We start from the raw sequence: 27,897 nt of genomic DNA, 5'->3' as shown, positions 1-27,897 counted from the left end.
CACCGTGGAGATCACCTGTTCAGGTAAGTCCATCAGTGACATCATCAGTGACAGTCAGGTTTAGTGTCTTCCTTCCTTTGTTGCGGTGGCAGAAATGTTCAGTAACATGTTCTCTTTGTATTTAAGTGAGTTAAAGTCTGAAAACAAGACCTGTCAAATTATGCCCCACGTCCGCAAGGACGTATTTTACTGCAGCACAAAACAAACTTCCCACGGAAGCAGATCAGAGTTGTGTTTATGTCTATGGAGCTGAAACTGAGAACACACACAACGCCAGGGGTTACCTATGAACTGCAAGTGGTTCCCCATGATTACATTGGTCAGTTCCAGTCGAGTTTTCTGACGTTGTTGACTGTGACTTCAGTTCTGAAGCATTGCAGACACAGACATCTCTCTATGGCAGATTAATGGAGAGCCTGCTCTGCTCTCACTAACGTTGCATCTTGTGTGTATTCCGTGATTGTTGAGACAAGTCTTGTACAGTTTCAAAATCAATCTAGGACAGTGGGAATTAGCTGATATGTTTATTTAAATATTTGTGGAGATTTCCTGTAAACAATATAATTGATATGAATGGAATCAGGCCTGCTGTTATAAGGGCACACTGAAAGCAATGAATGAATAAAAACAACAATAGTAACAATTATAATAATGAAAACAGCCATCTAGATGTTTCTGGTATTTCCACCCCTATGTGAGGAAAGAGCTCACCCTGGCCAATCCAATGAAATATTTCCAGCTCTGCCACTGTGTAGGTCAGCAGTCAAAGGAAAGTTTGTGTCTTCAACAGATGATGTTAAAATTGTTTCTGTTAAGATGTTGAAATCAAGACCGTTGGTTGACTTGAGTCTTTGACTCAAGAGCTGGACTGTGAGTTTATTTAATGGTTGTGTTGAGGACAGAGAGGGAACTCATTTCTGGACACATGCTGATGACTTTAAAGTTGATATGACAGCAAATAAAGGTCAGGATCAAAGTTTAAATGTTGTGTCTCTCTCTGCAGACTCTGTCAGGCTGGTGAATGGGACCAGTGTGTGTTCAGGCAGACTGGAGGTCAAGTCCAACCAGTCTGACCAGTGGTGGTCCTCAGTGTGTGAAGATGACTTTGACCAGCAGGATGCAGAGGTGGTCTGTAGGGAGCTTGGCTGTGGGGCTCCTTCAGTCCTCCAGGGGGCGCTCTATGGAGCAGTGGAGGCTCCAATGTGGACCAAAGAGTTCCAGTGTGGAGGCCATGAGTCAGCTCTCCTGGACTGTAGAAGCTCAGGCTCAACTAGAACCAGCTGCTCACCTGGCAAAGCTGTTGGACTCACCTGCTCAGGTACAAGTGGAGCTACAGTTTGGATTTGCTTCATTTCTGTTGGAATCAAACTCACTTATTTTACTCTTCACTCTCTTCTCTGTGTTCAGAGCCTGTCAGGTTGGTGGGAGGAGCCAGTCGCTGTGCAGGTGAACTGCAGCTGAAACAAGGAGAGTGGAAACCAGTTGACGACTTCTACTGGAACCTGAAGGCATCATCTGTAGCCTGTAGAGATCTGGACTGTGGCTCTGCTGTTTCAACAAGAGTAAGAAAGGAGTCCCCAGTGAGGTCTGTGTTGGAGATCAACACTGACTGTGTTCAGTCTGAATTTACCCTGAGGGAGTGTTCATCATCATCAGATTCCTTTCCCTCCACCGTGGTGGAGATCACCTGTTCAGGTAAGTCCATCAGTGACATCATCAGTGACAGTCAGGTTTAGTGTCTTCCTTCCTTTGGTGCATCAGCAGAAATGTTGAGTAACTTGTTGTTTTTGTATAGTGAAATATGGTCTGAAAACAAGACATTTAATATCTCAACATGTTACATCAACATCTTTAGTCGAGAAAATCAACAACCTTTGATGTAGTTGGGTGATCTAAAAGTAATGTAATGCAAATGAAAAAATATCCTTTTAATAAGCATTCTCCATTTTCAACTTTTAAATAATGAAGAAAGTATTATGTCCTAAAGGAAGCCTTCCCTGTAGTGAGTCATCTTCCTCTCTCACTATCATTCCGCTGCATCATTATTTTATTGAACATCAACAGTTTTAACACTTTAGTCTTTTTGGGCTCATCATCTCTGACAGATCTCATTCTTGAGTGTTTGACAGGTTTCTCTCTGGTTTCTTTCTGCTGTAAAGACGTCAGAGACGCTGTGAATCCTTTTCACTCCTTATGAATTTATTTCATCTGTGGCAGCAAATCACATCATGACTCTTTAGAAACTCCTGTAGGTTAAAGAGGACTAACAAGGTTGCTTGACTAATGATGTTAAAGTTGTTTCCGTGAAGATGTTGAAGTCAAGACCGTTGGTTGACTTGAGACTCAACAGCTGGACTGTGAGTTTCTTTAATGGTTGTGTTGGGGACAGAGAAGGAACTTGTTTCTGGACACATGCTGATGACTTTTAAGTTGATATGACAGTAAATAAAGGTCAGGATCAAAGTTTAAATGTTGTGTCTCTCTCTGCAGACTCTGTCAGGCTGGTGAATGGGACCAGTGTGTGTTCAGGCAGACTGGAGGTCAAGTCCAACCCGTCTAACCAGTGGTGGTCCTCAGTGTGTGAAGATGACTTTGACCAGCAGGATGCAGAGGTGGTCTGTAGAGAGCTTGGCTGTGGGGCTCCTTCAGTCCTCCAGGGGGCGCTCTATGGAGCAGTGGAGGCTCCAATGTGGACCAAAGAGTTCCAGTGTGGAGGCCATGAGTCAGCTCTCCTGGACTGTAGAAGCCCAGGCTCAACTAGAACCAGCTGCTCACCTGGCAAAGCTGTTGGACTCACCTGCTCAGGTAGAAGTTTAGTTTATTTAGCACAAGATTGCATTAAACACTGTGCAGGTAGGGAACAATGTCCTGACAGGCTTGTACAAAGTTCCACCCCTATCCATAATACCAAACAAAAGACAAACAGGCAACAACACATGATCTAAACAAAAGGAAAACACAAAAAGTTAACTCATTGAGTGCCAACCACGTAATTTCTCGTTTTTCGTTCCCATGCGTTGAGTGCCAAAAACGAGATTTTTCGTTTTTTGTTTTTTTTTTTAATTATGAAAATAGACACTTTAATACACATTATATGTAAATTTGGGGACTCTACGACGAGGAGAACTGAAATAGATGACGATCAAAGTCACATGACAGCTCATGATCTGGAAGTTTTTATCATAACTCGGCTTTTGCAAACAGAGTTCTGCATGCAGATGCAGCGCAGCTGCTCTGCTCTCACCTGCGCTGCTGCTCTGCTCTCACCTGCGAGGCTGCAGCAGCTCGGAGCTGAACCAGGAAGCTCTCAGCCGACTGTCCCGCCCGGTCTTCATCTGGAGCAACACCGTGTCCTCCCCAAAGTCCTCCCGCGGTAAAATCTGATGGTCTCTGGGCCAAAGCAGACCGGCATCACCGACCCGTACCACAGAAGGACCGCGACCACCGGCCGGACCGTTGTTCCCAAGGCGCTGTGGCCGACTGACCCTCACGTTCCGCGGCTAGAGGCTGTGACACGGCACGGTGCGTCTGTGTTATTGTTGTTTAGTGGCGACCCCCCCGCCCCCGATGGTGGTTTTGTGAATAGAACAACAATTGTTGTATATATTTATCTTATACGAGCCCTTTGATCCAGAAATGCGAGTGTGAGAAGAGCGACAGACACAAACAGAGCACCTTTCATAAAAGACGCTCTATCTCCTTTTCTAGAAAAAAAGGAGGGATTTTGGTGAAACCCAGCCATGTTTAGCTTGACTTTTCTCAGGAACGGAGGCACGTAGAAACAAACGGTTTGTGGTCATTTGAAGCATAAAGTTAAACCTTTCAATTGAGCTACAGTATGTGCTGGTGGCAATAATATAGAATACACTGTGGCTCTACATAGAAAGTCAAAAATGGTCTAAATTGCCGGTACACTTGACTAAAACTTTGGAAAGGAGCGCGGCACTCAATGAGTTAATAGCAGCAGGAGTACGGATACTTGATACAACTAGAAGTAAAGAATAGAAGACAAGATTGATGAAAAAGTTGAAAAAAAGCTGAAAGAGCGAATTGGGGTAGATGCTTAAGTTCCTGTAGACAGTAAACATTCCTTCAGATTCTTTTTGAAGATTAAATATGAAGACATGGACCTGTGATGAGCTTAATTCACTCCAGAGCGTTGGGCCTCTAAAGGTGATGTTAAACTGGTGACTTGATGTTTGGGTGGACCGTAAGAGTTATTACTAAGCCTCATTTGACAGGAATGAATATCTGTAGTAGTAATAAAGACATTATGGAAAGTAACAGGAAGATCTTGTTCCCTGTTTACAAACTTATGTATGAATATGCATTCACTTTGTCAATAGGTAGGAGTTGGTATATTCTAAAAAAGAGGCACAGATGGTGCATATCTACTCAAATGGGAGATCATTCTCAAGAACCCCTTATGCATTAGGAGTAGTCTTTTGAGATAAGTGGGGTAAGTAGCTGCCCAAACAATATTACAGTAATAATATATAGGGGAACAAAACCAGTTGGCAATTGTATAGTTCCTAATTGGCACATTTGATCAGGGTGGTAAAATCCTCAAGAGTGGCTATGAGGTGAGTATAATGTGCAAACAGGGGGGCGACCCCCATTCTGAAGGTCCGTCATTCCGAATTTCCAAGGGGCCACCATTCCGAAGGTGTCAATCGCGGTGTTTTATTTTGAAAGGTCAGGGTTAGGACCGGATTCTCTCGTGTTTCTTTGTTTGACTTCCTGCCCAGCTTGATCGGTCATGGAAAATAGACCAGATGAAACGATCCCTGCAGGGAACGAGCCGGCGGCGCGTCTGGTATGTGTGAACGACACAATCGGTTAACATGGGCCGATGTGTAAACGTTCGGAATGGCGGCCCTTTGGAATGGCACACTGGAATGGTGCAAACAAAATAGGAAGAACATTTTTACATGTCATGGCCATATCATTAATATAAATTAAAAATAACAAGGGACCCGCAGCTACAGTTTGGATTTTCTTAATTTCTGTTTCAATCAAACTCACTTCTTTTCCTCTTCACTCTCTTCTCTGTGCTCAGAGCCTGTCAGGTTGGTGGGAGGAGCCAGTCGCTGTGCTGGTGAACTGCAGCTGAAACAAGGAGAGTGGAAACCAGTGGACGACAGCCTCAACTGGAACCTGAAGGCAGCATCTGTAGCCTGTAGAGATCTGGACTGTGGCTCTGCTGTTTCAACAACAAGAAGAAATGAGTCCTCAGAGAGGTCTGTGTGGGGGATCAACACTGGCTGTGTTCTGTCTGGATCTACCCTGAGGGAGTGTTCATCACCACGTTCCTCTTCCTTCACCGTGGAGCTCATCTGTTCAGGTAAGTCCATCAGTGAGTAATATTTCCGAATACAGTGGCAGTCAGTCGTCTCCACTGAACTGAAGATGTAGAACAACATTATCATAAATGTGTCCATCCTTTAAGTTTGATGGTGGACGGCAGGTGATGCAGTGATACTGTCACTGACTGCAGCATCACTGGATTGAACAGACACATGAACTCACCACCAGAAACATCATATTACTTTACTATTGTGCTTTTCATGCCAGACAATAAATCATAATCATCAGTGAACCACGATGCTCTTTGGATCTTTTCTGGCTGTGCGTCTGACACGCTGTTCACTCCAAAGGATGAATGGGACATCGGAGCCAGGAAAAACCCATTCTGAGGATTATTTACCACAACAGCCAGATACGTTGGCTGCAGCTTCAACCAACCTGCTGTGGTTCACTGACAAACCCAGCAGCTGCCACAGTCCTCACTCACAGCTCCTTTAATAACAACTACACTGGACGTTCAGACAGTTTGATGCCTCTTGATTCCCCACAGAAAGGAGCTGTCGTTTACTGATGCTTTATAAATAAAATACAGAATAATTAATATCAATTTTGTCTTGTTGTCTCTCCGGTGAACATCTGGATCAGAGTCCTTGTAGAAACTGACTGTTAACATTCAGCCAATCATCTCTCTGTTTACAGACCTGCTGGTCCAGCCAATCATCTCTGTGTCCTCCATGGACGGGGTCTCCCAGGCCCAGCAGCAGGGTTATTCAGGTGTGTTGATGGGCTCCAACTTCACCATCAGCTGCTCCATCCAGCCACAGTACCCAGGAGGCTCCTTCCAGCTCACCTTCACCTCCTCCACCACAACGGACAACTACACCCAGCCAGCTGTCAATCACTCCGCCTCCTTCCTGTTTCCTGCTGCAGAGCCCGCCCACCAAGGAAAATACAGCTGTGTTTATCACCTCTACGTTTTCTCTCATAACTTCTCCTCTGAGAGCCGTCGACTGTCCCTCACCGTCTCAGGTGAGTTGAAGCACATTTCACCCGTCTGTGCTCAGGGGCCCATTGTCTCTTCATCCGTCCATGTTGCTGTAGTGAAAAGTCCACGACAGGAGAGGATCCAGTGAAGGGACATGAGCACCATGATGGTAAGAAACTGGGTTTTACATGACGAGTCAGACGTCAGCAGGATGACTCAGCTTCACCAGGATCATGTTTGGTAAACTGCCTGTAAAGACGTTGATTAACACTCACCTGAGACATTTCAACCAGACACAGGCTGGAAGGAGACAAGAAGCTTCAGTTCATCCTTTCAGACTAACTCTGTCCACCTGTTGTGTCTGTCCAACATCGTCAGTGCACAGAGACGATCAGACGACCTTATTCTCTAAGAACTGACTCAAACATGTTGAGGTTTGTTTAATGAAGCTGTTGTACTCATGTCATGTGATCTAACGTGATGACTGAATGTGTCTCATCAGATCCAACAGGTCGTATCATCAGACTGGTCGTCCTGCCACTCGGTCTGCTGCTGCTGCTGATCGCTGTCATCTGTCTCAGCCTTAAAGGAGCTGGATGTAAGAAATGTATGGTAAGTAATCATAAATTCACCCAATATGTCACCAGAGATTAAGGAATCATGTTATTTTGAAATACTGTCTGTCTGCTGTTTTCACTGTGTCCTCATGTACTGTATGTTGTCACTGGTGCTGTGGATGTTGTTGTGTATACCATTGTCTGTCTTGTGATGTATTGTCTTTCATTGTGCAGTCTGTGAAAACAAATTTCCCCATGGGGACAAATAAACTTAAACTAAACTTAAACTAAACTAAACTACTGATCTAACTGACAACAATAGTACAGCAGGAATACTGATTTTGTGATTTGGCTTCCACTGAGTTTCAGCTACAACTGGGAGATTAATAGTCTTACGTACTGCTCCTTTAAGGTACCAGACTCACCTTTGTTGACCTGAGCTCTGTCTGACATGAAGCTCTCAGCTCCTGTATGTTGAACTGAAGTCTCGTGTCTGTGTGCTGCCACATCTCTCCAGGCCACCAGGGGGCAGAGTCCAGTCCAACAGGAGGCCATAGAGCTGCAGTCTTTCAACCTGGGTGTTTCCACAGCTGACGGAGGGCCAGCTGAAGAAGAAGGAGTCCAGGCTGCTGCAGAGGAGGAACTTGTCTAACATCCAGACTCGTCAGCTGCCACACACCTGTCCATCAGCTCAGTCAACGATCCAGCATCGTCCCTCAGATGTTCCCTTTAGAGTTTCACTGAGATCCAGCATCGTCCCTCAGATGTTCCCTTTAGAGCAGGGGTGGCCAACCCGCAGCTCGTGGCCAATAAGAATGCAGCTCTCCAACTTGCAGTAAATTTTTTTTTAAAAAGAAAAGAAAAGAAAAAAAAAGACGCTCCAGCCAGTTCACCTGCAGCTGACCGAGTTGTCAGAACCTCTGCTGTTCCTCTCTCGTCAGATGGGTGTTTGGCTACAAAATAAAAAAAAAAAAAAAAAACCTTTTCTCATATATTCTCTTGTCTAGATGCTATTGCAAATTTGTGACATGGTAAATTGTATATATTTAATGTACCAATATAACGGAGTATCTCTTGGAGAAACAACACACAAACAATTGTATATATTTCATTCTCTGTGTGTGTATACCAATATAATGGAGTATCTCTTGGAGAAACAACACTGACTTATTGGTTTAGAGACTGAAAGTACAGTGATGATGCTTTCAAATGCAAAGTTATGAATTGTTTTTTCTTCATCAATTAATCTCAGCCAAAGATGAGTGAAGAGCAAACACCTGGATTTTGGACCATCATCTTCAGGACTGTTGGGACTTTGTGAATCTGAGGCAGAGCAGAGAGGAAATCTGTGTCACACACAAGTCTGTCACACACAAGTTCACCTGATGATTCCTGACTATATGTAAAAAGTTGTATTTAGCCATTACTAACAGCTGCCCAGTTGCTTCATGCTTCTCTATCTAAAAATATACATATAAAGATATAAACATACAAGACAATAATGAATGAAGTCGACCACTCACCTCTCCAGTACATTTCCTATGATGCCCTCCATAGTCTCTCCTCTAAAGCTTGTTTGTGTGGCTCTTTTGTGTCCTCTGCTCTCCATGGTTTGGACCTGGTAGTGAAGGGCTAGCTAGAAGAACTTTACATTAATAGATAAACAAGGAATTGAAAGAAGCAAAGCACCGCATCTAGCCACAATATGATGATAAATTGATGAAATATTAGTGTAAATATGAGTGCCTATTTGTCAAATCATAGTCATGAGGCTACAGCAGATGGACAAGCTCAATAAAGTAATAAAACATATCAACTCTCATGTGCTGTTTATTTCATGTCTTCATAGTATGATAAGAATTCCCTCATAATAAAAGTCTGAATTGTAAACAACAGATCTAATTACAATATATAAATGTATAAATAGCCTATCGGAACTCAGTAAATGGGTGATTAATCGTTATTTGATGTATAAGAGAGCAGGGAGAGGGGATTGAGGTTTTACACCACTCATTTATGGAGAAAAAACATTTACAATATCATGTTTAATTTTTACAGAAGACGTGAAAACATAACAGCCATATTGTCTTTAATATATGACCACAACAACCGTTAAACACCGTCCAGAGTAGACTGATAAATCATGAATATCTATGATCATTAATATTAATCAGTTTACTGTATCTGTGTCACGAAGGTAATGTCAACTAACATTCACTAACGCCTTGCAAATTTTTGTAATGCTAAATATGACTGATAGCTGCGTACATATCATTTAATGAAGCATAAGAAAATATAATAGCTCACCTACCTCTACTGACAACTCTTATCCATCCACACGTTCACAACGCGAGGTAGAGGTACGGTCGACCGTGCTCATTCAGGAGACAGGAAGTGAAGCTGTACCATTTCATATCATTGGTGCAGCTTGTTAAGAACCATCTTGTCATAGTTTCCCTAAAAACTATGACAAGGTTTCCTTAAAACCACCGTCTCAACAATGGATCTGAAATCCATTTCAATAGATTCAGGTGTAACAGAGTTGATTTGTGCTTGTTAAATTATGGCAAAACAGGTGCAACGCTGCCATCTATTGACACAGTGGGTGGCGTCGGAACTGAACAGAGGATCTCAATGTGGTGAGATGTACTGCATGGTCTGGGATAATTATTGATTTTTGTGATTTACTCTAACTGGGTTGAGCACTTACCGCCATTTGTCGTCCACAAAGCAATGTTTAGAGATTTGTTAATTAAGATAACCTAGCTTAAATGTTTATTCTCGTTTCATGTGTTGTGACCTTCCCATGATCTGCTGTGTTGTCTGCTGTATAGCAGGTTTATTATACATTTTTATAGTATTTTTCATGGTTTTTATTGCATATTTTGCCTGTGTTATCTGATTTATTTTCCTCTGTTCAGTGAATTGACTGACATTAGTTTATCCATCCCTGAATTTAGTGTAAATGCTGTCAATTATCCGCATGTAAACTATACTTACCTCATGGTAAATGTTGAATGTGTTCTTAAAGCGTGTGGGTGTTTTATTGTTTATTGAGCTACACAGAGAAAAGAGAATCTCACTGTGATCGTCCTCAGACTGATGCTAACTTTTCCATTGCTATTGCTGTGTTTTATGTTGTGATGCAGATAATATATTGTACATTTTAATATTATTTTTCATGATGTTTTTATTGCATATTTTGCCTGTGTGAGACGTTTTTCTTTCCTCTGTTCAGTTAAATGGCTCATATTAGTTTATCTAGCCCTGAATTTAATGTAAATGCTGTCAATTAGCCACATGTGAACTATTTTTACACTTACCTCATGGTAAATATGTGTTCTTAAAAGCAATTCAAGTCATATCATGGAGTGCGTGTGTGGGAGGGGAGGGGCTGGGGGTGTTACTTATATCTTGTAGCAATAACAATATATATGAAGGGAGTGATTTTCTTTCTATTTTATATGAACAGATTTGGGTGTTTTATTGTTTATTGAACATAGAGAAAAGAGGATCTCACTGTGATCGTCCTCAGACTGATGCTAACTTTTCCATTGCCATTGCTGTGTTTTATGTTGTGTAATAAAAATCCCATAATCCACCTGGCTGTGTTCTGTGGTCTGTAGAAGCAACAGTAGTGTGGAGCTACATTTCACAGATAACTGTGATATTATATGGAAATAAAAGTATAACATTTCAAAGTATTTTCAGTTTGGTGTATTTTGGTCCCCAAATGTCACATTAAAAGACAGACATTTAGAATAATTCACACTGCTGCCAAACTGTCAAAATAGGTCAAATATGACCTGACCAGTAGTAAATAATATTCTATAATATTAATAGCTTTGACAAACATGTAATGGTAGCCTATTAAAAACTAGCTGACATTAGCTAGTTCTACTGTAGCCTCCTGCTCCTTTGACTCCATTTTTCATGTGAAACCAGGAATCACACACTGCTCATCACTGTTGTCTACGACACTGACAGTTTCACTAGTTGATGAGTTGCTGTACAGACCTGTGTCTCTTACCTTGTGCTGTCAGCTGGTGTCAAGTGTGACAGATGTGCTTTGGCTCTTCCAGATGTGCAGCAGAGTCTGGACTGGTCAGCGCTGTGTGTCACCAGCTCTAAAAAGAATCACATTTTGCCATGTTTTTAGTAATAATATGTTGTATAAATGAGGCTGTGAATGATATATCAACAATCCCCTCTGTAAAAACCTTCAGAATATAGAAAGGGATCAAAGTGGAAGGTTTGGTGTCTGTAAGTGCTGCTGAAGTGGAGATTTCTAGCTCAGAGTCTGAGTCTGAAAAACTCTTTCTGAGAAAACGACCTTTAAAGATTCGTATTTTAAAATTCCATAGATTGTTATTGTCAATCGTACTTTTATGATTTGTTGCTGATGCAAAGGAAATGACGATTTTTTGTCACAGACAGGAGTTTGAACTTTTGATGAATTTAGGAGAAATCTACAGATGAAAGAAGCAAAAAATAAAGTAAAATAACCACCTTAATGTGGATCTTCTACCATTTCTCTCCACTTTTCTAAAAGAAGACACACCAAGAGGCAAAATAGCTCAAAATCCCCAAATTGATAACTGCATGAAAAAACAATGTTTTGCCTGTTAGTGTCTGGCTTTAAGCAGTTAATGGTATTTTAGAAATCCCAGTTCTTCCTACAGGAGTGGTGGTCCCTTATAACACCAACAGATTTCTACATGGTGGATGTTCTGTCTCATATAAATCTGACGTCTGAAAACAATATTCATGGTGTAATTTAAGTTGTAGATGTGTAGCTAGCTATCTTACCTCCCGGCCGCTGTTTCTTTGTGTGTCAACAGTTCTTCCCGCCATTACTGATGCGTCCAAAACGTCCCAAAGCGCAGTCCCGGCGTTGCCTGGCAACCATGACCGCGCGTCACTGATTTAAAAAAGAAAGAAAAAAAAATAGTGGTTTTAACGTTTGTACCGTTACTGTTGAACAAAGACGGTTTATAAAGATATATAAGCTACAGTACTATAGAGCATCTTTGTGTTGAATTGAGCTGCATCGTAATATTTACAGTTAAAGGTGGCTTGCTGACCGACGGCGTAAGGGATCTTGGGATATGTTGATTTGGAGGAACCGCGGAAAAAGTTTGCAAGGTAAGAAATTGAGAAAAAAAAAATTACTGTAAAGCATGCATCAGATTTGTTAAAATGTACATTTTGTATTCATGTTGGTTTTATGTCATTTGAAATTACCTTTGCTGCACGTTTTATTTTCCACAAAAGTCAGACTGAATGCCCTGAACATGTTGAATGGTGTAACCACAAAATAGTAATTATTTTATCCACCTACAGTTGATATAAGTTTACTGTTAAAAATGTTTATTTTCTTCTGAAAACATTCAATTTAAATAGATATTTTGCTGTATTTCTATATTTAAAGGTACGATATGTAAGAATGTGGCCAAAATTGTTGCTGCAGTCAAATTCAAAACACAGCAGCGCGTTGTCCCCCCTCCCCTACCCACCAGACTCCAGGTTGCCAGACAGCGACGCGCTAACCTCCGCTCTGCTCACTCAGTCAGTCTCAAAGCAGAGTAAAAAGCTAAATATTCATCAACAACCTCACTGTTTTATTGCTCTGACTCACAGTAACTACGAGCGGAGTTCACGTCACTCAGGTGATCTGCAAGTTATTGTTACATGACCGCTCCGACGCTGTGTCTGCAGCGCTGACACACACACACACGCACGCACGCACAGACACGCACACACAGACACACACACTGTAACCCCGCATCTACCGGAGCCGTAGTGCGTGTTAATCAGGCCGTAGATGAGCCAACATATGAGACGTCTTACCGCAGAATAAACGACGCGAGCCGCTCCGGTTCTCCTCCACTTTCTGACGTCGGATCATAAAACATGACGACCGGAGACAGGCGACCTGACCGGGACAGACTCCTCTCATGAACCGCTCCACACGTTCACAATCACTTCATTTACCATCGGCTCCATTTCGCCACATTTCCTCCCTCTTTTCTAACTTTCACTTTGTAATTCTTCCCTTTAGCTTTAGCGTTAGCATTAGCTCAAACTAACTAGGCTACATGCTCACAACAGCAAGCTGTGTAAACGACAGAGCGACAAGCCGCTTCTACCGTGTGATATCAAGCAAATATGACCAATAACCGATAATAGAACACAATCTTTTTTTTCATGATCTCGTTTTATCTCCCAGCCGTATTTGCAGCTCAGTGGAAGCTAACTGGCAACCCGGAGGCTGAAATGCCACAGACGCTGTGACAGGGAGAGAGCGCTGGGTAGCGACACAAGCCAACGATAGAAATTCAAAACATAAACATGATTTGCGGTCCGCAAAAAAATTTTTTTAATGCGAATATCTTGGCTGTAGGATTGTTGTTGTTGAGTTCAGTATGTTATATGAACATTATTCCTGAGTCTCTGTTACATATTAGGACGATTTTACAGCCAGTTGCTTTAGATTTCTTACATACTGTACCTTTAAATGTTCCATCCATTTATCCTAAAAACATCGCTTTTCTTCAAAATAATATGATTATGTAAAAAAAAAAATTGTCAAAAAACATAGTGTTGCATTGCTAAAATGAATGATGTTTATTCCAGATTTATTTTCCTGTATAGTCAGAATGAAAAAACAAACAAACTGGTTGCACCACTTGAAACTGGGTTGCATTAAGTTATTGACCCATATGCACTGATTTGTTTCAATAAAGGAGATTAAAATAAACACAGAGGCAGACACACACAATATACAATATTCTTGATGGAAGTGATTTTTCTATACTGCTCATTTGAATTGTTTCCTGGTTCAGAGAAGTAATCCTGAAACCTGTTCAGACAGGTGGAGGTGACCAGACAGACTGGAGCAAGATGGAGGACAGAGACTTTCAGCTCAGGAGAACGAGACAGGCTCTGGGAGATTTACCACTGACATGAAAAGGTGTGTTTTCTGTTTGGTCCATATTTTTGCACAGACACAGTCAGACACATTTCCACTCTTATGTCCATGTTTCCAGACACCAGAGAAGGAGATCACAGTTCAGCTGGTGTAGTTCATGATTTATCCACTAGATGGTGCACATCCTCCATCGCCGTCTAATGAGCAGAGGAGCGACTGACTGACTGCTGGTTGTTGGGTTGGTTTTCTGTGTCTCTCTGACTCGCTGCAGCTTCATTCAACCTGTAACACTCAGCTCAGACCTTTCTGACTCTATTACCTCTACTATGATGCTCTGGGATCAATCCCAGCATATAACAAGAGTGTGTGTGTGTGTGTGTGTGTGATCATTTCTTCAACGTGAAGAATTTAGACTAGGGATGTCGCAATTAATTGTCTTCACAATTAATTGCGGTATTAAACGCCACAATTAATTGATCGCAAAGATTCCTAAATACCGTCACTTTCCGAAAAAGATTATGTTGGAACATGTTGGCAGATGTGCACCAAAGTAAAGGTAACTTAAATGCACAGATACTGGTCCATTTATCTAAAGTAACGCTGAATGTTTGCGTGTCATTTGTATTGTAAAAAAATGATTAAAATAAACTTAAACATTTGGTATAGATGACAATTAATGACTTAAATATTTCAAACACTTCCCCCGGCGGATTAATAACTGGTCCTATATTAAAGCAGAAGTAAGCGATCCGGTGGTTTTGGCTTTTGACTTCCTGTCAGCCGATGGAGGTGGCAGTCCCCGCCCTCGTCCCTACGTCACCACATTCACGCGCATCCCTTGGCTGCACACACAGAGAGGACCGCCCCTTCATGCCGTTTTCTCCCCTCATTGGATAAAGGTTGTAGGATACAAGGAAAGTTTTCTCCTGGGCTCAGAGCAGAGCAGAGTGACTGACAGACCCGTGTTTCAGACCAAACACTCTATAGAAGTGATTGCTGTCAGAAGATACAACTATTTAAGACTTATATTAACACAAATATATCGCTTACTTCTGCTTTAAGACGTATATTAACATAAATATTCCACTTACTTCTGCTTTAAGGATATTTACAGCAAATTATCATCATTTAAAAAGTATGTAATTGTGGTATCAAAAAACGAGACAAGAAAAACCATGAAAACAGTTGTGACAGTGTAAAACAGGAGGAAGAGTCGATCACATGGCTTCACTCCCTCTGCTGGCCCTCATGGATTTCAGCTCCTGTTGGGAGGTGGACTGAGTTCCTGACGAGGACTCTGAGTCCGTGTCTCTCTGGCCACAGCGAAGCGCTCGGGGCAGCGAGCCGCACAGCGCCTTCCTGAACATGGAGCTGGAGAAGACGTAGACCACGGGGTCCAGCGCCGAGTTCAGGAAGTTCAGCCCGAAGGACACGATGGTGAGCTGGGTGAAGGCGTAGAAGGCCGCGCAGTCCCACGGGCGGAACGAGCGGATCGCCCACAGCCCGACGGTGGTCGCCGTGGTGGGCAGGAAGCACACCATGAACACCACGACGATGGCGACGCACACTCGCATGGCCTTGCGCACCTTGTCCGGGTTGCCCATCATCTGCCGGCCCTTCAGGAAGCCGGAGATGCGGACGGAGCAGAACAGCAGCATGGCCAGCGGCAGCACGAACTCCAGCACCGTCAGGACCCGGTGCATGCCGACCAGGACCACGATGCCGCGCGACGCCTCCTTGTACGAGGTGAAGAAGAAGCACTGGGTGGCGGCGCCGCGGCCCTTGATGTGGCTGTAGGCCAGCATGGGGACCCGGGGACCGATCACCAGCAGCCAGACGAACGCCGACACGTAGGCGGCCTGACGCTTCGTCATACGGTTGAACCGGTGGTGAGGGTGGACCACCTGCAACCAGAGACGAGTCATTTAATCATGTCGGTGTCTCCTGGGAGACCAAGAGCTGGGCCATGAACTCATTTAAAGGAGAATTCCGGTCATTTTTGACCCTTAAATCATTGTCCTGATGGTCACCCAGTGTTGGGGGGGGAGCAAAAAACGCGACTAAATTTGATGCAGACAAACTGGAGTTACCATGGCTACCCGCCCCTAGGGATAGCGACAATGCTGCATCAATTTTAGTCGCGTTTTTTGCTCCCCCCCAACACTGGGTGACCATTAGGACAACGATTTAGGGGTCAAAAATGACCGGAATTCTCCTTTGAAACTAATTTATGGCCACTCATTGGCAGCGTTGGATGTGATGTAAATAACCACTGTTTTCTTTTCTTATGAACAGTTTTAGTATTTAGTTTTAGTAACTGTTTATCAGTTACTCTGCTGTTTCATCCATTAGTTCCAGCAAACTAGGTGTAATCAGCTTCATGGAGTTGGTGGCTTAGTTTAGTAAAGATCAGCATCACATCAGTTTTTAATCACTAACTGTAAACCTAATTCAGATATTCAATCAATAAGCATTGATTATGGGTTTGGTATTACACTGGTACTTTATCATGGATGCTCTACTGAAGTAAAGAGTTAACAAACTAAACTTTTTCAAACATCCAAACTTCAGTCCGAACAAAACCAAAGCCAAGGGTCAAACATGAATTCTCGCCGTCCCTCACCTTAAAGTAGCGGTAAATGGCCACCACCGTCATGAGCGCGATACTGGCAGAGCGGTTGGAAAACATCAGGAAGAGGTTGAGGCGACACAGGCCGTCTCCGAACACCCAGTGGCCTCGCAGCAAGGCGTCGATCCTCAGCGGCAGACTGACGAGGGCCAGGAAGTCGGCGATGACCAGGTTGAAGAGGAACAGGGTGTTGGGGTTCCAGTTCTTCAGCTTGAAGCAGAAGATCCACAGAGCCACGGCGTTCCCCAGCAGCCCCAGTACCACGTCCACGGTGAGGACCGGGGGCAGGATCAGCCCCTCCAGCTGGATGCCCACCGGGGGGCAGCCCCCCCCACCAGCAGGGACCGGGGGGGTGAGGTTAGACATGGTGGTGGTGGTGGTGAAATTTCCACTCTGCATTGTAACGGGATCGATATCTAACGGACCGATCAGGGGAACAGTTTGGAGGATTTCTTTATTTCTGAGAATCAAGAAACGATTTATTATTTTATATGTGCTGCGATAAAACCAGTTGTGGTTTTGATGGTGGTTCAGATGAGGGAGGGGGGGTGGGGGAGCTGAATGACCACACCAAGGAAAGTTTCAAGGGTCAGGAAGTTCGCTGCTTCCTCTTTTCACCTTCCTTCTTTTTCTTCTCTGCAGCTTGAATCTGTAGATGAAACAAAGAACACGTTACGTTGGACACAAACCACTTCCTCTGCTCTGAGGTCAGATAATGACCAGAGTCACCTGAGTTTTATAGAAGCCATGTGTCAGCGGTGTGACAACATCGTGACACACAAAGTGACCCAGATCTAATAATACTTAAATAAAAACATTTCATCTAGAAACCAAAAGCTCCACCTGGTAGATTCAGCTTTAATAAAAGTTTTATTTTCAATTAATAACATCAAACGACGTCCAAATTAAAAAAGTACAGTGACTACTTGTTAATATATTATCATAAATACAGTAAATTCTACACAGCAACTCCTCACAATCCAATTAAACTCATATTAATATTTTACACTATAAAACTAGTTGAATACACAAACTAAACTAACACCACAACAACAAATGTTTTAAATTTCACCACTAAAATGATCAAAAATTCCCCAGTAGAAAAAATAATCAATCATGTGTTTTTATGATGTGACAATATAAAGATAAACATACAGTAATATAAAGATAATCAGTCATTATCATGTCTGATGTTTAATAGATAAGAGTAATAACTCACCGGTCAGATTGGGTTCAGGAGGAACGAATGGGGGGATGTTTGTCCTCGTTCCTGTATTTATGCCTCGTATAGGAGGGTGTTTCTGTGGTGTTGCCACATCCTCACAGTGCTCTAAAAATATAGATAAAAAAAAGAAAGAAGAACACATACAGTATAGTGACGTCGTGTGAGATCACAGAAGCTGCGTAACGCTGGTTTCTCAAGGCGTTTCATAGGCTGGTGTGGGGTTGGATCATTTTTAGATGAAGATGGTGAAGGAGAAGAACATGAGGTCATCTGAAGATATAAAATAACATCCACATTTAAAACAGTAAACCAGCAAAGGAAAATAACTGTAAGAAGCAGGAAAGTTTCTCTCTGTTTGCTTCAGTGTCCAAATGATACTAACAGAAGGTGAACTTAGCCCATGAAGACTATCATGAAGTCAGCAGTCACCAAAAAGGAGGACACTTTGCAGCATTTAGTGAAGCAAGAATAATTGCAACATGTACCGTGTGTATGTGTACTTCCCACTGTAATACAATTTAGTCCATGATAACAATGGTATTTCCTACTCTATTCATTGCAGGACGAGTTCTCTGATACATCATGATAAAGGCTTTGTGTCACATCATTGTATTTGTTGGTGTCTGTTTCATAAACTGACAACTACGTTTTGCAAAGTGCGCACTGCCACAAAGCAGGTCATTCATGGTCTTTAAAAGTGCAAATTAAGTTTACATAAAAACGTCCACATCACAATGCTCTTTCCTGACTGAATGAGATCTGTCTTTCCAGCTTGTTCGCGTTCTGTTAAAGCAGATATCAGTGGAATGTTTTTGTTAATATAAGTCCTAAATAGTCCTATTTTCCGTCAGCAATCACTTACATGAAGTATTTCAGCCTAAACACGAGTCTCTCCGTCACTCTGCTCTGCTGTAACCCGAGGAGAAATTTTTCCTTGTGGGATACAAGTGTTATCCAATGAGGAGAGAGAACGGCATGAAGGGCTGTGTGTGCAGCCAAGGGATGCGCGTGAATGTGGTGACGTAGCACGAGGACCAATTGATGCCTGACAAGGGCGGGGGCTGCTAACTCATGGTGCGTTCAAAGAAACTCGTACTTTGTGTTTTTCCTTCCTGTGAAGTCATACCAGTTCGATCTGGTACGAGTTCACGGGTCGGAAGTTACGAGTGGCCGTTATAGGGAACTTTCACAGACAACAGGATGGTAAAAACACGAGCTACGGGTTACCTGGAACGCTACCAAGTCGTAGTTGTGACTTGAAGCTGTAACTTACGGTTTCAAAAGCCTGCCTTGAACGCAGCATTAGCCGAAACGGCCGTGAAGCTGATATCTGCTTTAATGTAACGATATGACGTCGCTAGCACATGGAGGCTTGTTTATGTTTTCAACCAATGATATATCAGATCATTCATCAATCAATCATCATTTTCATCTTTTTTTTTCTTTGTTCTGGCAATCTATTGTTACACCAGAATGATATGTTGCGTTACGTTCAAGTGCAACTCAACGAACGGTCACCGTAGTCACCAACCAAACATTAAACGTTGAAATGTGAAATGTGAACAAAGTTAGCAGCTAACTTTAGCCCCAATGGAAGCTAATGTCTTCTTGATGTTGTTTTTTCCAGTGGTTTTCCAGATGAGCTGCACTGAGGCGGCAGCAGACACACGTCAGTACAACACAAAGCCTCAGCCATGGTGAGTAAGAACCAGAATAGAATAGAATAGAATAGAATATCCTTTATTGTCATCATACAATGCACGATGAATTGTGTTGTAATCGGTAATTTATTGTAATTTATTATGCCATGTGTCCTATAGATTTTGCTTTGTGTGCTCCTCCTGTTGCAATATTAATCCTAGGGCTGGGCCAAAAAAATCGATTTTTATATTAATCGCGATTTTTTTCTGGCGATTTAAAAATAAATAAATAAATAAAACATTTTGGGACGACCAATCTTTATTGTACGATCACGTATTCTGTGCCATTACACTCGACAAAGTCAAACCGGCCTGTTGTGTTCGTTTGTTCACAGATATCTATGTGAACAAACGAACACAACAGACAAACTGATGTGATGTGTGTATTGTTTTTTATGAGTTATGATGTATTGTCAAGTGTTTGGTTCAACCTGCTCTTGTTTAAGGAAAGAAAATCACAATAAATGAAATATAAAATCGCAATACTTGGTAAAATCGAATCGCAATACTTGTTAAATCAGAATCGCAATTTAAATCGAATCGGGACCCAAAAATCGTTAGAGAATCGAATCGGCACAAAAGCGTATCGGCCCAGCCCTATTAATCACCCCCTTGGGGACAAATAAAGACATTGATTGATGATTGAAATTTGCTGCAACCCATGGACGGCGCATAAATAAAAACAAGAAAGGTGCGAAAATGTACACAATTTAAATAAGAAGAAGATTAGAGTGCAATTAAAGCAGCCCAAAATTAGCTCCACATGAGCCCTATGTGTGTTGAAGTGGAGAGTTTCTGGGTCAAAGGTCACACTTCCTGTCGCCGTCTGCCATCGAGGTACAGGACGAACTGTGAGCGGCAGCAGGAGGTTGTGAAACGTCCTGTCTGGGGCCAAACGTGCAAATGATGGGGGGAAGTTTGGAAACCACAGGATTAACGTAACGCTGCTGCTGTTGTGTGTGTGTGACTGTCATTTTCCACCAGCTCTGTTAAATCTAATGTTTAACACAGACTCACAGATGTTTGGCTTCATGGTGCAGACACAGTGAAAAATCCATACTCACACAATACTGAATGTAATTCTGGGACAGATTCTAAATAAAAGGCCGTTTCACATCACGAACAAAAGACACGAAATTGCAAAATATTTGGCGGTGAATATTTCTCATCAAAACCATTCACACCTGTGGAGACGCGAAAATGCTACAAATAAGACAATTATAATGTATTTTTAACTGGACCCAGAGTCTGTACTAATAAATTATCTATCTATCTATCTATCTATCTATAAAAGAAAGTTTCTCTTTGTGTCAGGTGGTTCTTCACCTCCACGTTGTGCCCTAACACATCTTCAACACTGTCCTCGTCTTGTTAGCAACTTTACTAAATCCAACACATCTGATCAATATGTGATCACTGTCCTTCATTTCATCTTTGTAAAGTGTGTGTCCCTTGTCAAACCAGACCAGGTTGTTGAACATACAGTAGACTGTAGATAAAAGAGATGGTGTGAGAGACACAGGTTGTTTACATTGTTGTCATGGTGATGTGACATACAGTACTTCCTCTTTACGCTACACGATTCAACGATTGGTTGATGCTGTTATTTTCCAGGTGAAAGCTCAGAAAAATCGACCTCACTCTGAAAAACAAATATTTTGCCATTTTTGCCGCGTAACATTCACATTCAGGACTCGTGATGAAAACCGAGGTTAGAAAAATAATATTGACGTGCGATATTTTATACGTCTCTAATCTAATTATTATTTATAATTAGATCTCATTGGTGGGTTCTAAGAAATATCTTTCTAACTTATAAAATAGAGTCTAGACATTAACTTGTAATACAATAAAAGCAAAAGGTTAACTTAAAGGGACGACGAGGAGTTTCTCCATCGGCAGAACGGAAAAATTCCGCGACAATAAAAAAGTCTCATATTAATGTGGATGAATCTACGTCACCACTTGTTAAAGCAGAAGTAAGCGATCCGGTCGTTTTGGCTAATGCTGCGTTCCAGGCAGGCTTTTGAAACCTTAAATTACAGCTTCAAGTCACAACTTACGACTTTGTAGCGTTCCAGGCAACCCACAACTCGTGTTTCTCCGACCTGTTTTACCTGTGAAAGTCACTATAACGGCCACTCGTAACTTCTGACCCGTGAACTCGTACCAGATCGAACTGGTATGACTTCACAGGTCGGAAAAACACGAGTTACGAGTTACCTTGAACGCACCATAACGTCTTGTCAGCCGATGGAGTTAGCAGCCCCCGCCCTCGTCATGGATCTATTGGTCCTCGTCCCTACGTCGCCACATTCACGCACATCCCTTGGCTGCACACACAGAGAGGACCGCCCCTTTATGCCGTTCTCTCTCCTCATTGGATAAAGGTTGTAGGATACAAGGAAAGTTTTCTCCTGGGCTCAGAGCAGAGCAGAGTGACTGACAGACCCGTGTTTCAGACCAAACACTCTATAGAAGTGATTGCTGTCGGAAGATACAACTATTTAAGACTTATATTAACACAAAAATATCACTTACTTCTGCTTTAATGTGGATGAATCTACGTTACCACTTGTTAATGGTCCATTTTAGATAAATCTATGGTTTTGTCTCTATGGTTATTTTGTTATTATTAGTGGTGGTGGAAATGCTGGGCGAGCCGACCAGCGTTTCTTTACTTTCGGTTTCGTGGCGAGTCATGAGAATAACGCCGCCGAATCTCCGTTTATGGTGGGAACTACGTGGGAACACTTTGCTTTTCCAAAACTCCTCGTTGTCCCTTTAATGACTCGGGGACTTTCTTGTAAGTTATATTCCTTAAATTGAAGAGTTTCACCGCATTTTATTAGCTCGGTGCTTTTATTTTGACGGAACGGCCTGTCTCTCTCTGGCCATCGGCTTCAGACTATGTAGTGAAGATGAAACTGAACTGAACAGGGTGATTCTGATTGGTTCATCAGCTTCAGTAACAGTTTTTCATTGGATGATGATGATGATGGTGGTGATTCATGTATGAAACCTTCGCTCTCTGAGGTCAGAGATTCAGCTGAAGCCTGGACACCACGGGGTTAAAGTTTGTGTTCTGGTTCTGGTCTCATCTGGGTCTGGACTCTAACTCTAACTTTGTCCACTGAAGCTGAACTCTCTCTCTCTCTCTAACTCTTCTCCTCTTTTCCTTCCTTTCTTTCCATCTGTCTTTTTAATCCCGGTGTGTTTGGGCGGTGAGTCATCCCTCTCCCCCCGGTTGTGAACTCAGACAAATAAAAATTTGAATTTCAGAGGATGAGCACTGGTTTGAACTGTGTGTGTGTGTGTGTGTGTGTGTGTGTGTGTGTGTGTGTGTGTGTGTGTGTGTGTGTGTGTGTGTGCAGAGCGGCGACACTTTAAGCTGCTTCTCTCTCTCAGCTGTAACCCTGTGAAGAAAGAAAGGAGCCTTCAGTTAATGTTAATGCAGCCTTTTCTACAGCTGCAGCGTGTGTGTGCATGTGCATGTACCGTGCATGTGTGTGTGTGTGTGTGAGAGAGACGGACGGGTATCAGCATGGATTAGTGTGTAAAGGTAAGCGCGTGTGTGTGTGTGTGTGTCTCCTCCTCTCTCTCTCTCTCTCTCTCCGGTCACACACACCGACCTGGTTTGAACCGCCGCCGCCGTCTCATCTCATCCCATCTCCACCGCTCAAACACAAACACCCGCTGCTGCTGCCACCGTCGCTGCTGCTGCTGCTGCTGCTGTCTCATGGCAGCTCCTGTGTGTGTGTGACAGTGTGTGTGACAGTGTGTGTGACAGTGTGTGACAGGGAGAGTGTGTGTGTGTGTGTCAGTGTGGTTGGTCGGGAGTGTTTTCTGGGAGTCGGAGCGTCGTGCGATGCCATTACTCCCTCAGGAGGCTGAGAGGTTCGATGGGCTTTCTCTACTCTACTGGTAAGACCATTCCTCCTCCTCTCCTCCCCTTCCTTCCTTCCTTCCTTCCTTCCTTCCTTCCTTCCTTCCTTCCTTCCTTCCTTCCTTCCTTCCTTCCCTGGCTCCTTGACGTGGTCGTCCCGACTCGTCCTCGCCGCGCGCCGGCTGCCGGTCCGGTCTCATGTGGGTCACAGACTACGTATAACGAGGTGAAGTGGGTTTGCAGCCTGTTCACCGGCGGCAGCGGCAGATGTCTCGGAGGTTTAAGTCCAACGCCGCGCTCGTCTGTTCTGGGTCATGTGTTTGTTTATAAAGGACCAAACCAACCATTTCAACAACAACAACAACGACAAACACGACAACAACCAGCTCCTCTCATTCTGCTTCACTGGGTTTTTAATGTCTGAGCTCAGTGTTTTCCTCCTGGTGTGAAAGTCACGGGTCGCTGCGCTCTGTACTTTACTTGTTGACCTTAACTCCTTCATGTCAGTCAGATATATGTGTTAAAGGTGCACTCGTACATTTTCTGAACAGTTTCCTGTCGTTTTTCAGCCGTATGAGTCTGAGCCTCGAGTCAAAGTGACGCTGTGTCTCGTGTGTTTGCTCGTCGTGTCCGTAGCGTCCTGTACCCTGCCGAAGGTCAGACTCAGCGCTGGAGTTTGAACTCATTTACAGTTTGATGTGAAGCACCTTGTTGTGAGTTTTGAGCCGTTGCTTGGACAGAAGAAGACGTGTGAAGAACGTCGTCGTCTCTTTGAAACGCTGGAAACAACTGCTCTGTGTTAAACAGTGAAGGTTCATCGAGCCGCTGAAGCTCCTGATTATCACAGATGTATAATGTGAACGGTAGTTTAATGCTGCCACGCTGCAGAGCCAAACCTGGCAGCCAGCGACACTTGAATCAGCTCATTGACGACTGATCTCTTCTGATCCGATCCTGTTTAACCTCCAGGCTGCGTTGGCCTCCCAGCATGCCCCTGTGACCCATAACCTCCCGGCATCGCAGTCAAAACATCCGCCGCTCGTCTCCGTGGGGAGTCTGTCCTCGGCTTCGGCTTCGTCTTCATCTGACGCTCAGACACAAACAGACGGAAGCTGATTAAATATAGAAACACCAAACGTGACTCGGAGGCCAGACACAGACTTATAACTTTGATTGAGGACACCTGTGAAACCAGATAGAAACAAGAATAATTAATAAAATGTCTCTATAAACCAAATCAAAGACATTTTGGAGATGAATTATGACTGAGACGACTCAACAGTGACGTGTTGTGAAAAGCTGCAGAGGATGGTAACAGACTATAAACAACAAATAACTTTTAATTTCTTAATCCAGACGTTAATAACCCACAAATATTACATTTATGTGTTTCCTAGGGACTCATAAGTGAATGTAGGGTCTGTGTAGATGCACTGAACTTCCATAAATGATCTAAATGAACATACATAAATATAAAAATAAAGAGTCATTAAAAATGTTTTTATGTTGGCTGTTTTGAAACTAGAATATTATACGATTAGATAAATGCAACCTGTTAGAGGCCTACTACTATATCAAAATGTATTTACTTTTACAGTGTTTTTTATATATATTATACATGTATTCAGGCGTTATGTGAGTCAATGATGTGATGATGATGCAACCCAATGTCAAGTGGTGTAACCGGTATTTTTTCATAAAGATCAGACTACATGCAGGGAAATAAATCGAGAGTCAAATGAGGAACAAATGAAATTCGCTTTTTCAATGCAACACTATGTTTCTTGACAATTTTTACATAAATTGTCACAGATTATTTGGATTATTTTAAATTAAACAAATACAGCAAAAAAATAATTCACTTTCAAGGAAGTATATTTTGTTATAACTACACCTAAATCCACTGTAGCAGACTCGTGCATAGACCTTTTGGGGGGGGGGGGGGGGGGGGGGGGGGGCACACACAGGATGTTTACTTACCATACACCTGCACACCTGTGCACCAATACCACTGAAGAACCCACTAACTGGGCCAGCGGTTGTACACCCTTTACAGTGAAAATGCGGTCAGCAATAATTCTCGTGTTACATTGCGTCTGTCAGGTCTCAGTGGATCATGTGACCAAGGGTAGTCGGGTCATTTCATTTATCTAAATTATTATTATTATTATTATTTGTTAAATGTTGTTCTTGAAGGGCCACTGGCAGGCCTTCACACACACACACAAAAGAAAAAGGCATCGTTTATTATAATATTTGACATTTTCAGGGGCATTCAGTGTGACTTTTGGTTAAAAAAAAATGGTGCAAACGTCATTTCAAACCACATAAAACCAACATGAATACAAAATATACATTTTAACAAATATTTTTTTAGCTTTTATAACAATTTTAAAGATATTTCAGAATTGCTCATCAGGACATAGGCTACAGTTTATTTCTTATACATTTCTGTGTTGGATTCCTGAGCTTATACTTAAGCATGACAAATGTCCAGAAATTGAAATCTAATGTCTTAATGGATGTTTCATAAATAGATCTGTTGAGATTAACAGCATCTTCTAACTAAATAGTAACATAAAATATAATTGTTGCGTTGATTCATGTGTGTGTGTTTGATTCCAGCGCTGTGACTTCTTAGTCCAGTGTGACATCAGCTCTAATCTCATTTCTGAGTGGCTCAGCTCGGTGGCTGTGCTCGGTGCTGCTCCCGGTGGCTCTGCTGCAGAACTGCACCGTGCTCCAGCTGGCAGCCGGCCTGCCTGTGATGCTAATCACTCGCGGCAGGTAATGCAGATTATCAGGTATTAAGTGATCAGTTTAATTGCTCCCTCGTGACCCAGCAGTTCTGTTTGCGCGGCTCGGAGCTGCTGCTGCTGCTGCTGTCAGGTTGTCGATGGAGACGACAACGACGGGGACCGATGGCAGACGACAGACAGCAGCTCCTCCTCGTGGACCTGAGCCGGTCCGGTTCTCAGCTCCTCTCAGGCCGGTCAGGTCTGGTTCTGGCGGTTCTGCTGTGTAGCTGCAGGTCTCAGTGAGGGCTTAGCAGTGCTGCTATGCTAACCATGGCACTAGGACACAGAATGGTGTAGTTTAACTTTAACTTAGCTGTCTGACAGCATCTATAAGATCAATATCTTGACTGATTATCAGCTTACCAGTCTCTTAATGATTCCTGATCAGCCTGTGTGTAGTCCAGTCAGCCTTGTAGTGACTGTCTGTCAGAGAATATTTTCATCTCATCGATATTTCATCTCAGTTCTGCAGGACCTGAGTAACCCGGGTTGTTTCCTGCCCCCTAAACGCCTCACGTGCAAGAAACTGGTAGATGTTAGCCCGGCTAGGCTAGGCTAGGTTGCACATTAGCTATTTTGCTATTTCCTCAATCTTCTGCCTGAACTGGTGGAGGAGTCGTGGATGTGGATGCGTGCAGCAGATTTTAGGTAAGAAGGTAAAAAAAAACTTTTGTATTTCTGCTTCAAACCAATGAAAATGTAGACTTGGTGCTATGTTTGGACATAACCACCAGGTAGAAAACAGATGGAAACAAATTTATTCGAAACTGTGAAATTTCAATCAAAATTCAACGTGGATCTTCATAAAAGTTACTGCAGCTCAGGTGTGACGGGGGTGTGGTCAAAACCAGAGCTGGTTCTAATGTCAGATTTACCTGAGCTGGCTCGGTTGATCTGCCTGGACCTGGTTTTTGTTCTCCAAACCAGACCTGAGACCACATCTTCAAGGTCTTGGCCTTGTCTCGGACTCGGGATGTTTTCCTCCAGACCAGTCCAGACCACAGCTGCACTCACATCTTTTCTTTTCTTTGTTTTAACCACTAATGTCTCTGTGTCTCAGTCTCACTTTGGTTTCTGTGATGTAGCCTAATTCAATAAGTTCCAGATAATTCAAATAGTTGTACTAAAGTATCTGCTTGTGTAACCATGGTAACAACTTGGTGTCACCAGTGTCACCTGCTGTGTTCTTCTGTTCAATACAAACTTTGTTTTTACATTAAATATGGTTTAGATTTTACATCAAATCATCTTTTATCTTTGTAGCCGAGGAGGAATAATGTAAATATCAAGACACATGGTTGTTATGAGGACTGGAGACAGTCATGGTCTTGGAAATGGTCTCTCATTGGTTTGGTCTCGGTCTCGACTCGGTCTGTTGGTCTTGTCTTGGTCTTGGTCTTGGTCTTGGTCTTGGTCTGCTCTGGTACCGGTCTCGACTCGGTCTGTTGGTCTTGGTCTTGGTCTTGGTCTGATCTGGTACCAGTCTCAACTCGGTCTCGACTCGGTCTGTTGGTCTTGGTCTTGGTCTGCTCTGGTCTCAGTCTCGACTCGGTCTGTTGGTCTTGGTCTTGGTCTTGGTCTAGGTCTTGGTCTGCTCTGGTCTTGGTCTTGACTCGGTCTTGGGTCATGTGATCTTGACCACAACACTATTACAAGTGAAATGAAGCCGCCATGTTTCTGAAGCGAAGAAAACCAGATCTCCATTGATCTGAAGCTGATCCTGGATCCCTGTCTCTGGTCTGGTCCTAAAGGTCAAAGACACAGACACTGAGTCCTGCTGCTGCTGCTGCTGTGGACTTCATCCTGTCGTCTGGACGTAAACCTCAGCTGGTGATTGGCTGGTGACCGACCGGTCCAGGATGTGGCCTGGCTCTCCCCC

At 43.0% G+C, this 27,897-nt stretch overlaps 3 protein-coding genes across 4 annotated transcripts in view; 2 read left to right on the top strand and 1 right to left on the bottom strand.

Annotated features, from left to right (window-relative positions):
- The window catches only part of hlfb (HLF transcription factor, PAR bZIP family member b), a 353,334-nt gene that overhangs the window by 255,547 nt on the left and 69,890 nt on the right, over nucleotides 1–27,897 (top strand). The window lies entirely within an intron of this gene.
- hcar1-3 (hydroxycarboxylic acid receptor 1-3) lies at nucleotides 14,924–17,633 on the bottom strand. Its single transcript, XM_083994645.1, has 4 exons — nucleotides 17,629–17,633; nucleotides 17,028–17,058; nucleotides 16,404–16,869; nucleotides 14,924–15,684 (listed from the first exon to the last, which is right to left on the bottom strand). The coding sequence occupies exons 3-4, from the start codon at nucleotides 16,806–16,808 to the stop codon at nucleotides 14,998–15,000; spliced, it is 1,092 nt and encodes a 363-aa protein (XP_083850771.1). The 5' UTR covers nucleotides 16,809–16,869; nucleotides 17,028–17,058; nucleotides 17,629–17,633; the 3' UTR covers nucleotides 14,924–14,997.
- Nucleotides 23,203–27,897, top strand: part of stxbp4 (syntaxin binding protein 4) — a gene marked incomplete at both ends in the record, with an annotated part of 46,595 nt that continues 41,900 nt past the window's right edge. The window contains one exon of the mRNA XM_083994392.1: nucleotides 23,203–23,258. Coding sequence (XP_083850518.1) covers nucleotides 23,203–23,258 — 56 coding nt within the window. The remainder of the gene's footprint in view (nucleotides 23,259–27,897) is intronic.

This window comes from Trachurus trachurus (genome assembly GCF_905171665.1).
Source record: "Trachurus trachurus genome assembly, chromosome: 19".
In the NCBI taxonomy this organism is placed as follows: Eukaryota; Metazoa; Chordata; class Actinopteri; order Carangiformes; family Carangidae; genus Trachurus; species Trachurus trachurus.
The sequence above is the reverse complement of the archived record's forward strand: the minus strand, read 5'-3'. Positions and strand labels throughout refer to the sequence as shown.